We start from the raw sequence: 12234 nt of genomic DNA on the forward strand, positions 1-12234 counted from the left end.
TTTTAATCAGATTTTTAATTTTAAAGTAACACATGCTCATGCATAAGATTCAATTCTGATGGTATGAGTGTATCAGGTGAATACTTGATACTGGACGCTTCCCCACACCCCATGCTGTGCTTCCTGTACTCCATCCCATGGTCCATTTCCACAGCTTCTCAACCCCCTTCTGCATTTCCTGTGAGCTGGGGATTAAGGGTTTTGTTTGTTTGTTTGAGGAGGCAGATGCAATCCCAGGGGAAATGGTGCAGGCCTCCCAAAAGTTAGACCAGGCCTGGGTGTGTGATTTAGGAAGGGGAGTTCTCCCCCAGCTTGGTCACCAAGGCCGAGTGTGCATATTGGGCAAGTCCCCTATACCTTGGGCCAGACCAAAAAATGAAAGCAGTTTTGACTCTCTCAGGCTTGTGCTGATTAAGAATGAACAACGTTGATGACAGGAGCTTTCTTACTTGAGATGATGTTCATGATAACAATAGCAGCTAACACTCATCTATGGGCCAGGCACATCATTCTCAGTGTTTAATGCATATTAACGCATCCAAGCCTCACAAATCACAATAAAGTGGGTGCCATTATTTTCCCCTTTACGCAGATGAAGAAACAAGGGTATGACCTGCCTAATGTTGCATAGCTTGTAAAGAACAGAACATTTGATTGAACAGAGGAGAAAACTGGTACAGGAGTGTTACATGAGCTCCCCAGGGTTACACCGCTAGTTGGGGGGTGGGGTGTTGGCTTCCATCTCCATCTCCCTTTCAGTGCTCGTCACAGGGCCAGCTAAGCTAAAAACAGACATGATGGAGCGCTATTCCTCTGCAAGAATCACTACCGAGAAAGGAAATGCCCTTTTCTCAAATGAGAGGCAGAAGAAAGTAGGGAACCTGGGCACGTTCACAGTCTTCCAGGTTCTGGAAAACACAGTTGATGTCAGCCTTTCTTCTTGTCTTAGGGGATGTGAATGAGCTGATGGATATGGTTTGCCACCATGTTCCGGAGGCGAAGCTGGTGGAATGTGTTGGTCAAGAGCTCATCTTCCTTCTTCCAAATAAGAATTTCAAGCAGAGGGCATACGCCAGCCTTTTCAGAGAGCTGGAGGAGACCCTGGGTGACCTGGGGCTCAGCAGTTTTGGAATTTCTGACACTCCCCTGGAAGAGGTAAGGCAGAGATTCCAGGTGGTTGCTGTCAGGTACCAGAAGAGGTGGTTCTTTGCCAGAGTCTAACACAAAAGCCTAGAAGGGAAATTCTGTAAAGGCAAAAAGCCATAATTCCTCACCCAAGCATAGCAACTATCTTCATTTTTGGCTTATTTCCTCCTGCCTTTGTCCATACGCACACATATTTTACATAGTTGTGGTCACCGTATACATACACTTTTGTATTTATAGAAGACTATGTTCTTAGACAAAGAGTCGTAATGTATTTTCTTCCTATGATGAAGCAATCCCCAACAAAATTGAGCTTGGGTTAGATTTTTCTGAGAGTGGGAATGCCCAAACCAAATTCTCTCTTTTTTCCTTCTTGACAGATTTTTCTGAAGGTCACGGAGGATTGTGATTCAGGACCTCTGTTTGCTGGTATGGCGCCCAGAGTGTGGAGTTTGTTCCCTTACCACACCCACGAGCTCTATCTTGAAAGCCTAAGGAAAAGTGCATAAAACAACAAAGCAGGAAACACTCCTCCATTGCCTTCATCTGACCCCAAAATAACAGGCATTTTGCACTCTCAGTTCCTTTGATTGACAAAGGAAAGACAAATGGAATTAGATCTGGGCGGGAAGACTCTAGACGAAATCAGGATTCTTAAGGAGGTCAGGCTGGGAGCTTCACCATCCCCAAGCTTCTCACCCTTCCTGGTCTCCTGTTCCTGCCACATCACCATCCTCATCTCCTAGTCTTATCTCTGCCAGGCCTCTGATCCACTCCTGCTTGCATGAGTGACAGCTCGCAGAGTTCTTAGAGATAATGGTGACAGTAAATACAACCCAGATGCCAGCTAGGACCTCCTGGCCTCTTTGAGATGGAGATAAAATTATTCTGAGCCCTCATGTAGTGCACTGCGGAGCTTCGAAACTGTGGGGACCATAATTGCTGTGGATTCTGGGGGTTTCTCTTCCATATGTGTGAGCCCGGCCACCAACCATCCCCTTCCGTGATTTCTACCAAATCTCAGAGCCACACAAAGCACTCATGAGTGCAGTGGATTTTACTGTGGAGGGTGGAGGTTGGGGAGATGGACATGCAGGAGAGCTTACCTGCCGCAACACAGGCCACTTCTGATAGAACAACAGGCATCCACCCACTCTGATAAAATGCTCTCCCTAGCTTCTCCCTTCCCATTCCATTTTCCTCTCTTCTGGTCAGAGGCAAAGCTGTGAGGCAATTCTCATTTGCTGTCTTGGGCACCTGCCATTGGTGCCCAATGGTGATATGTTACACTTTCTACCCAGTGTAACATATCACAGTATTTTCGTGTGCAAAGACTGTTTCCTCTTTGTTAGTTTCCGGTGCTAGCTCTATGTCACGGTTTTCATCTTGCTTTGTAAGTGATCCCAGCTATGCCTAGAATTAACAGTAGTCAAATATATCAGTCCACACATGTGCCATGACCCAGTTAGGCTGTGTGGCAGCCAGAAGAGGTGGCCATCCAGGCAGAGTGGAGAGAAAGGTGCAGTGCTCTGGAGGGGGTGGGAGCAGCTCACCACAGGGCCCAGGTCTTCTTTCCAGCTTTGTAGACACAGGAATTAAATTCCCTCAGCTCACCGAAGGGCAAAAACTTACATTAACCAAAACCAGAATGAAAACATGCTAATTTATATTAGAAGCTATGATGGATTCAAGAATCAGGGCCTTTAATCTGCACAGAATGCTCCTTCTTAATAATTAGGTCCTGGGACTTCCCTGGTGGTGCAGTGGTTAAGAATCTGCCTGCCAGTGAAGGGAACACGGGTTCAATCCCTGGTCCAGGAAGATCCCACATGCTGTGGAGCAACTAAGCCTGTGCACCACAACTACTGAGTCTGTGTGCCGCAACTACTGAAGCCCGCACACCTAGAGCCCATGCTCCACAACAAGAGAAGCCGCTGCAAAGGGAAGCCCACACACCGCAATGAAGAGTAGCCCCGATTGCCACAACTAGAGAAAGCCTGCGCGCAGCAACGAAGACCCAACACAGCCAATAAATAAATAATTAGGTGCTTTTAGAAGAATAAATTACACATCAGAAGACTGGTCATTCTGGACACAGAATAGAATGTTCGAAAGAGACAGTCAAGGGTAGGGGTTAAGAGCATAGCCTCTAGAGTGAAGCAGACCAAACATCAAACCTGAACTCTGTAATTTGCTAATTGAGTGGCTTTGGGTAAATACTTAGCCTCTTTTTTTGTTTATGAGAACTCTTAAGATTCAATCCCTTAACAACTTCTATGTATAACATGCTGCAGTGTTAATTAATTTTATCATGTTGTACATTACATCCCTAGTACTTATTAATACTTAGTTTCTTTGTACCTCAGTTTCCTCATATGCAAAATGGGGATGATAATAGTATCCACCTTTTAAGGTTATTAAGAGAATTAAATGAGCTAAAACGTACCAAGTCCTAACACAGTATGCAGTTTCTGGTTATGATCCAGCAGCACCCTAATCTCAACACTTACAAGTATCTCTTACGTCAAACTCAGCCCTGATTTATACTTTACAAAGGGCTAAGTATCCGTTGTTTTATTTGATTGTCACTATAACCTCGTGAGGCTGGTAGGGCAGGGATTGACCCCATCTGGGGAAACTGAGCTCATGTAAGTTGGATGACTTGCCTTAAAGTCACACAGGCTTTTGAGTCTTATTATTCCCTGGTCTCAGCTCTCAAATCTAGGACCCTCAATTATACACTCCCACTGTCTCCCATTTTTCAGGTGGCTAATTGTATTTGTTTTGAATAGGCTCTGTTTTAGAGGATGGCATTTTTCTGATCTTGTCTTCAGAGTCTGAAGGAGCCTGTGGCTGTCTATGGAGTCATACATTACATGGTACCAGGAGGGTCCAAGCCATTTCTGAAGGGTGGCTCACTGCCAGTGGCCTCTGGAGGGCAGCAGAAAGCCAGAGACAAACAGACCTGAAGCCCTCAACTCTGGTCTGGACCCTGGACTCCAGCCTGGATGGGGCATTAGGGAGAGAGCAAAGCTCAGAGGATAGACACGAGGACAGGCAGCAGCAATCCTACCAGAGGGAGGGCCATCCACAACAGACATCAAATCTGAGCCCAGATCAAGAGAAAGGACGTGGAGATGGGACTCTGGTGCCAGGTAGTCAGTGAGGCTGCAGGAGTTCTCCACCCTCTGAGTAGCAGGCCTGGTACACTGCACGTGCCAGTGAACATTAGCTGAAAGGTTGACTCAGCTGACCCAGATCCCTTTGCAGCTGCCCTTGTCCTGGGAGACTTGAGGAGAAAGCAGCTAGGGGCAACTAGCCATCCTCTAGGCCTTCTATGTCCAACAACATATTCTGCAAATAAATATTAATCAGTGATGATAAACTATAGCTTCAACATAACAGATGACTTACAATGGTTTATAAAACACATTCACGTGTGTTAGCTCATTTAATCTTCATAAAAACCTTTTTCTTGTTTTCATTTTACAGATGAGAAAACTCAGATTCAGACAGGTTGAGTCACTTGGCCAAATTTGAACATCTAGTAAGAGTCAGGATTCAAACCCAGGTCTCCTAACTCCTAGTTCATTGCTCTTTCCACTACTTCTCGGTGACCTCTAAAAATTTAGAAAGAACCAAATCAACTGTGACTTTTACTTTTTTTATGTACACAGGTTATACATGAATATATTTTGTTGTTAAATTCAAATAATACAAAAATCACTAACCCTTCCCACTTCATCCCATGCCCTTATCCAGCTCTGCCCCTGAAGCCGTAACCTCTTTTAACAATTGACAGGTATTCTTTCAGAGCTTTGCACATGTGTACACATTGTGGCTGTATGTGTATACATAAAATGTTTCTTTGCATGTGATAAATATGCTGTCTAACACAAATATGGTCTTATTACACATATTGTTCTGCACCTTTGTTTTTTGGGTATTTTTACTTACATGTGTCAGACCTCTCTGTCTTGTTCCCTTTAACTACTGTAGAGGATTTTAAGCAATTTCAGGCAATTCTGTCTATAGATGATTTATATCAGAAAATAGAATTTTCAAAAGTTTATTAACCTTCCTGGCCTGATATTTTGTCGCTGACTTAAATGAAGGGAAAATTTACACAGTAAGAAAACAATGATCTTGTGAATGATTTTATGAACTATTAATTCCATCTCCCAAACCAGGCGGCACTCAGCAGAAAAGAGAAAACGTCAGTCTTCGACACCCCTGTTTGGGTTCTAGCAGGAAGGCCAGACAGACTCCACAGGGCTCCAACGACCACCCCACGGAGCCCGCTGCTCCCCCGGAGCAGGATGGGCACAGCCAACTTAACACGGGAGTGCAGCTGGCCCTCCAGCACGTGCAGGCGCTGCTGGTCAAGCGGTTCCACCACACTGTCCGCAGCTACAAGGACTTCCTGGCCCAGGTATTACTGCAGTCTTTGGCTGTGCTTGTTTGCCGGTGGCCACGCCTACCAGACCTCTCCCAGCCTCCCCATCCTCTCTCAGGTTTTCTGGTGCACATGGGATCAGACACGGCGATGAGCACCTTCTTTGGGTTCTGTCAGCTTTGTTTCCTCCCTGCCAACCTTTGTTTCTTTTTGGTAACACAAAGCTTCTTTGTAAGTACTCTACCTCACTTAGCAGAGAAAATAGAATAAGAGTGGATATGTTAATATTGCTTTTATTTTTATAGGGGAGGGTGAAGTCATGTTTTCATTCATTGTTTTGCAGTGACCTTACATATCAAGGTCATTGTCCACTTTTTCTTTTTATACTTTTTGTTCAGAAACAGAAACTCTGGTTCACCTCTGGCTGAGCATTGGCCTACTTCAGGGTTCAGTGTTGACCTGCTTCAACCACCCTTCAATGGTTACCAGAACATTCTGTGTTCCCCTTCACAACCTGCCTTTGCACATCCTCCCATCGTGTTCCCCAGAAGACTGACCTTCTCCATCAGGGCCCAGTTATGAGGCTGCTGGATAAATGTTTAAAAGGGAGTGTGTGTGTGTATGTGTGTGTGTGTGTATGTGTGTATGTGTAACATACCACATACCACAGCCCAAGTTACCATGTTTATTTTCCCACAGATTGTGCTCCCGGCCACTTTTGTGTTTCTGGCTCTGATGCTTTCCATCATCATCCCTCCTTTTGGCGAATATCCTGCTTTGACCCTTCACCCCTGGATATATGGGCAGCAGTATACCTTCTTCAGGTGCGTAGACTCATCCTCAGATGTCATCATCCACCTCCTTGGGTTGTGGGGCTCCTGGGTCACCTGCTGCTTGGTGCGGCCCTGACCTTCCCACTCTCTGGGACCGTCACCAGCATGATGGTGGTCCTCAGGCTGCCCTCAGAAAGGAAATTAATGAGTCTGCCACTTGGGAAAGGTGACCCCCAAGTGGACACGCAAGACTGCCAGGAGGAAGGAAAGAGAACGCAAAGGTTGGGTGAGTGGGTTGAAGCTCCATTTTTTGAAGTGCAGACCTGATATGGAATCAGACCACTGGGGTGTTCAGATAGCCTACCCCTCTTCTCAGGAGACCTATAGCTACCTCAAGGCAGAATCCTTTGCCTTGTTTACATGCCAGGCATGTAGTAGCCATTCAACAGACATTTGCTGTGTTGCATGTTGGCTGCTTTGTCCCTCTGTCCCAGTCACATGCCCATCGAGTAAGCCCCTCTCACTCTGTCTAGCATGGACCAGCCGGACAGCGAGCGGCTCATGGTGCTTGCAGATGTCCTCGTGAATAAGCCAGGCTTTGGCAACCGCTGCCTGAAGGAAGAGTGGCTTCCGTAAGTCCCTGCGCACCCCTGCCCTAACACCAGCAGCTGCCCTGGGAGACCCTGATGGTGGGGGCCTGGGATGGCAGGGTTGGGAGAGGCCCCATCTCAGTCCTGCTCTGTATTACACGAACACTACCATACCCCTGAGCAGCACTCACCCGGCCTCTCCATCAACACCTCTGTGCAAGGGTGTTCACTGCCCCTCAGGAAGCCCCTGCACCACAGGACAGCTCTGTATTTCTATAATTCTCCATATAAAAGTACCATACTGAGTTGACATATGCGACTCACAACTTATTTGAAAGGAATCTGAACGGAGAAGGGGGGCAGATGGGGGATGTGCCCTTGTGTGATTGGACCAAGAATGGCATTAGTTACATATATGGCCAACTTTCAATTATTGCTTTAAGTGTGGAGAAGAGAGTTCTAGAGGGCAGTTGAAATCCACCAAGAATTCAAAACGTTCAATGTAATTTTAACTGCTTCTCTCATCCAGTCTTTTTCAGTTATTGATAAGGACCAAAATAGATTAATTTCAAAACCTCTTGTATTTGTTCTCTAAACGGTGAGAGCTGCCAGCAGATAAAAGGGAGATTAAGCCATCCACAAGCTAGATAATTTTTCCCAGCCCCACCCACATCTAGTGAATCAATAAAATTCTAGTCTTGATTTTTTCTTGAGCAGAAACCAACCTCCAAGAGTAGAAGAAAATGCATGGGTCCGAGGAGGAGGAAAGGCTCGGAAGGAGAGGGTTGGGCACTATTTCTCATTTTGAGGCATTTTTATCAACCTTGAAGCTGATTGTGGAATATGTTCTTGTCTTCCATGAGGGAGTTCCCCTGTGGCAATTCAACCGCCTGGAAGACTCCCTCTGTGTCCCCGGATGTCACCCACCTGCTCCAGAGGCAGATATGGACAGCAGACCACCCCTCGCCTTCCTGCAGGTGCAGCACCAGAGAGAAGCTCACCATGCTCCCCGAGTGCCCTGGGGGCGCAGGGGGGCTCCCACCCCCTCAGGTACCTCCCCCTCCAGGGGCTGCTAGGGCCCTGAGCCTGTCTGTGACCACAGCCATTGCGCCTCCTGAGTTTCTAGCCAACTAACGTTTTCAGACTGACGGCTGAGTGAAGGACTAAATGAGGCTCCAGGTCCTTACCTCCTGGAGGAAGCCACTGACCAAAAGCTTCATTTCCACCAAACACTCCCCATTCAATCTAGTAAGAAAATATCTTTAAGTATTGAGAAAATTACACATCAGGCATGATCGCTATAGAAAAATTAGAAAACACAGACAAGTCAGAACAAAAAAAAATTACCCCATCACTTGGTGATAACCACCAATAACATTTGGTTTTTATCCATTCAAACAGGATTATATTCAAAATGCTGTCCTGAAGCCTGCTATTTTCACTTAACAACATATCATGAACATACGGCCATGTCAATAAATATACATCTACATTAACATTTTTAATGCCTGCACACTATCCTACTGCTTGGATTTACTTTAATTTACTTAACTACTCTCTCATTGTTGGACACGTGGCCTTCCAGTTTTTCTGTTATCAACCGTGTTGTAGTGTCCCTTCAAATGCACACTTACTAACAATTTTAATTAAGAAACTCTCCATGTGCTGTGTAATTAACATGCACACACACACACACACACACACACACAGAGCTAGCAACCTATGTTTTGCAGGGATAACAACAATCTTGGCTCTGAGCAGCCTCCTCTCTCAGGAGTTCTGAATGCCAGAATGTATCACAGTGAGCCGCTCCAGGGGTTTCAGAGACAGTGAATGGGGTCAGAGAAGTCTCACCTTGTCTCAGGTTGATAACTGGACTCCCAGCTGACTTGCACAGAGCTGGGTCCTATGTGGTCCTCTCTCATGATTTGCCAGTGAATGAACGACTCCCCATGAGGCAGTGTGGCAGGTGGGGCGAGCACCGGCATTGGCATCAGAGAGCCAGGGGTGGGTTACTTGGCCTCTCTGAGCCTTAATTTCTTCACCTATAAATTGGGGATAACTGCACTTATTTCTCAGCATTATTATGAGAATGCAATGAGATAAAGAAACTATTATTTAGAAATAGTTTCAACTCAAGTGATGACAACCTCAAACTAACTGTGGATAAAATATGACACAGCTCATTTCTTTCTCATGTAAAAGTTTATATGGGTGGTCCATGGCATTCTGTTATGTCACTCCCTCCTTTCTGGTAAACAAGTCAGTCTCCTTGGCCAAGATGGCAGAATCTACTTTCCAGGCAGCAGATGGAAGAAGGGATGAAGAAAAAGGGAGGGCAAAGTGTGTGAATACACTATCTTTAAGGAAGATTTCCAGAAGCTACCACAGAGGCACTTTCATGTGTACATCATTGGCCAGAACGGGACATCACAGGAGACTGGGAACTATCGTCTTTATTCTGGGTGTCCTTGTACCCAACAAAAAAGTCTATTCCTATGGCAAACGGCAGAGGGCAGAGCAGTAATGGGGGACAACTAAATTTTGCCACAGCGTCAGTCACAGTTGCTGGCTTGTATATAAATGATTCCGTGTTTATGAACATCCTACCTTTCCCTTTTTTATGCTAAAAGCATGTACCTTTCTATTTCTCAAGCAGTATATTTTCTCTTTGAATCATAACTCAGCCACTACAGCATCACAGGGATCCCAAAAGAGGGACTTAGGGGCTTGTCCCAATTCTCGGTACCCCAGAGGAAGCTTTGCTTCTGTTGGGTTTGTGGAGGGCCCCTGTGGCTGCTTCTACTCAAATACATCCAGTGGCAGGGCACCGAGGCTGTGACCCTGTGTAGTGAGCCCTTGGCTGGAACAGAGAGGAAAGGCCAAGCATAGCTGTGAGGGGACTCATTCCTCAGTGAATCCTGACTTTAACGCTCACTGCCTCACTTAGAAATGTATTTTCAGTGGTTAGCCCTTGGTCCCTGAGGAAAAAATGTAAAAGACTTTTAGCCAGTCTGGTAAAAAGCAAATCAGTTCCTGTGATTTTCTGTCACTCCTGCCTCTCCTCACTATCATTCATGCTTCTCTTGGGAGCATCTGCATCAGGCATCTGCACAGAAGCTGCTCGATGTGCGTGAGTGTCTCTCTCTCCTTCACACATACACACACACTTATGTCCACACCCACTCACCACACTCACACACACACACTCCCCCATTTGCCTGGAATAAGACCAGAGAGCATGAGTTTGCTTCAGAGATGGTAAATCGTCCTCATCTGGAAAATGGGGTGGTGGCTGTGATCTCCTCTAGGGTCCCCTCCTGTCCTAACATATTCTTTGAATGGTGTTGGGTCCTGAGGGGGAGGGGCTCCATCCCTGACTTCTGGGATACACAGAGATAAAGTTGTAGGAGGATCTCATTTGACAGAACTTTTAGAAAATATTTTGTCATAAATTCCCAGGCACCACCCATTGTTCCAGCCTAGATTCCACCAGGGGAGCCTGGCAGCTCACGTGGGTGCCATTTTCAGCTTGAGAAGCAGGTGACGGAGTGAAAAGAGCAAGGCTATGGAGTCAGACAGATGCAGATTCAAATCCTAGGTCAACCACCCACAAGCTCTAACCTGGTGCAAGTTAGCTAACCTTTCTGAACCTCAGTTTCTCTGTCTATAAACGAAGGCAACAATTCTTCTTTCACAGGATATAAGGATTAAGGCAGATAATGTAGAGCATTTAACGCTGTGCCTGGCACACAGTAAGCATTCAGGAGATGCTAGTTCTCCTCCTAGTGTTAGAGAGGAACAAGGTGAAGAAAGTGAACTGAAGAAGGGAGTAAAATGAGAAAGGGGCGGGAAAGACAGAAACCACGAAAAATGAAAAGAATAGTGTGATGATGGTGATGTAACACTGCCAGAAATTTCCTCGGCTGCCTCTGGGTGGCACCCTTGATACCGCAGGTTCATGATTCACCAGAAACTAAACGCTATGTATTCCCAAATTTAAAGTGATATTGCCACCTGGTGGTCAAACTCATGAACTTACTTTTTTTTTTTTTTTTGATTCAAATACTTGTTGAGCAGCTAGGGAGATACAAAGGTGATTAAAACATGGTCAAAGAGGTGAGGCAAATCCACAAGTAATAGAAAGCAAAGTATAAGGTCCACTGAATCACAGCAGTCAAAAGAAAGTGTTTTAGGAGATCAAGAGGTTGCTTCCAGCCTGGAAGGGGGCAAATCAATAAGGGGATTGAGATGAAAATAAAAGACTTCAGTCTGGATTGTTGATGATACTCAGTTTGGACTATATTTGTCTCTCCTTTTCCCCTCTCCCCATCCTTGGGCTTAATTTACCAGTAGTGCCCAGGATTGTTCAATGCTTTTTTTCTATACTTGCTTGCATTTTTGCTTCAATGTCTTCTACAGGGCTAGGTCCTTTCGGTGTTTTAGGAGTTTTTTCCTGTTTTTTGAAGGATTCTTGACTTTTTGATCTTGGTGTTGATGGTCTTGAATCTTTTCCATTCTGGTTTGATTTCTGTGCATTTTTGGCTGGAATATCTTGTACAGATTACTTTCCTGGAGCTTTTTCTTCAGCTTCCTCATTATCAAAGTCGTCATCATCTTCATCATGGTCATCGTCATCTTCATGATCACCTTCATCTTCATCAGCAACAAGTTTTACTTTTTTCTGTGGAAACTTGCCACCACTTCCAGGGGCAGACGCTTTCCAGACTCACTTAGGAGTGCCACGTCCTCCTCCTCTTCATCTTCTGACTCTGCATCTTCCTCCACAGCTACTAAGTGCTGTCCACTAATATGCACAGGCCCTGAGCCACACTTCAACTGTAAGACCACAGGTGGTGTTAGTTCAAAGCCCCCAAGGGAAACTGTTGGCTGCACGGACATTTTCAAAGTTGCCAGTGTTACTTTGATTGGACTGCCTTCATAATTCATCACCTCTGCTTTGATGACGTGCAATTCATCCTTTGCGCCAGCCCCTAAACTGACCGTTCTTGAAGATAACTGGTGCTCATTTCCATCATTATTCACCTTAAAGTGATCATCTTTGTTGGCCTTTAGTTCACAACGAAAAAGATAGTTCTGGGGCCTCAGAGGGCTCATGTCCATGTCCATCGAATCTTCCATGGGTTGATGGCATGCACTTAGGTGGGAGAGAAGGTGGACGGAGATAAAAGACTACTGTTCCAGGGAACAGTCGCGCAGGACAGAATCACACCAGGGCTCGTGCACTTTTGAATTCTCTAAAACCTTTTGATTAACTCGGAGTTCTTCTAGATGTATTCTGAAAGTGATTTGTAAATTGTAATGCACT

The 12234-nt window shown here is 45.5% G+C and overlaps 1 protein-coding gene and 1 pseudogene across 1 annotated transcript in view; one reads left to right on the top strand and one right to left on the bottom strand.

Moving 5' to 3' along the window:
• The window catches only part of ABCA4 (ATP binding cassette subfamily A member 4), a 135115-nt gene that overhangs the window by 92388 nt on the left and 30493 nt on the right, over nucleotides 1-12234 (top strand). Inside the window, 6 exon segments of the mRNA XM_089919409.1 lie at nucleotides 950-1155; nucleotides 1527-1575; nucleotides 5337-5578; nucleotides 6242-6366; nucleotides 6849-6947; nucleotides 7769-7955. Coding sequence (XP_089775535.1) covers nucleotides 950-1155; nucleotides 1527-1575; nucleotides 5337-5578; nucleotides 6242-6366; nucleotides 6849-6947; nucleotides 7769-7955 — 908 coding nt within the window.
• On the bottom strand, nucleotides 10549-12130 carry LOC111164073 (nucleophosmin pseudogene; annotated as a pseudogene).

The sequence above is a fragment of the Delphinapterus leucas genome, chromosome 1 (assembly GCF_059928025.1).
Source record: "Delphinapterus leucas isolate spDelLeu-1000000601 "Yukka" chromosome 1, BTC_Dleu_Yukka2, whole genome shotgun sequence".
Classification (NCBI taxonomy): Eukaryota; Metazoa; Chordata; class Mammalia; order Artiodactyla; family Monodontidae; genus Delphinapterus; species Delphinapterus leucas.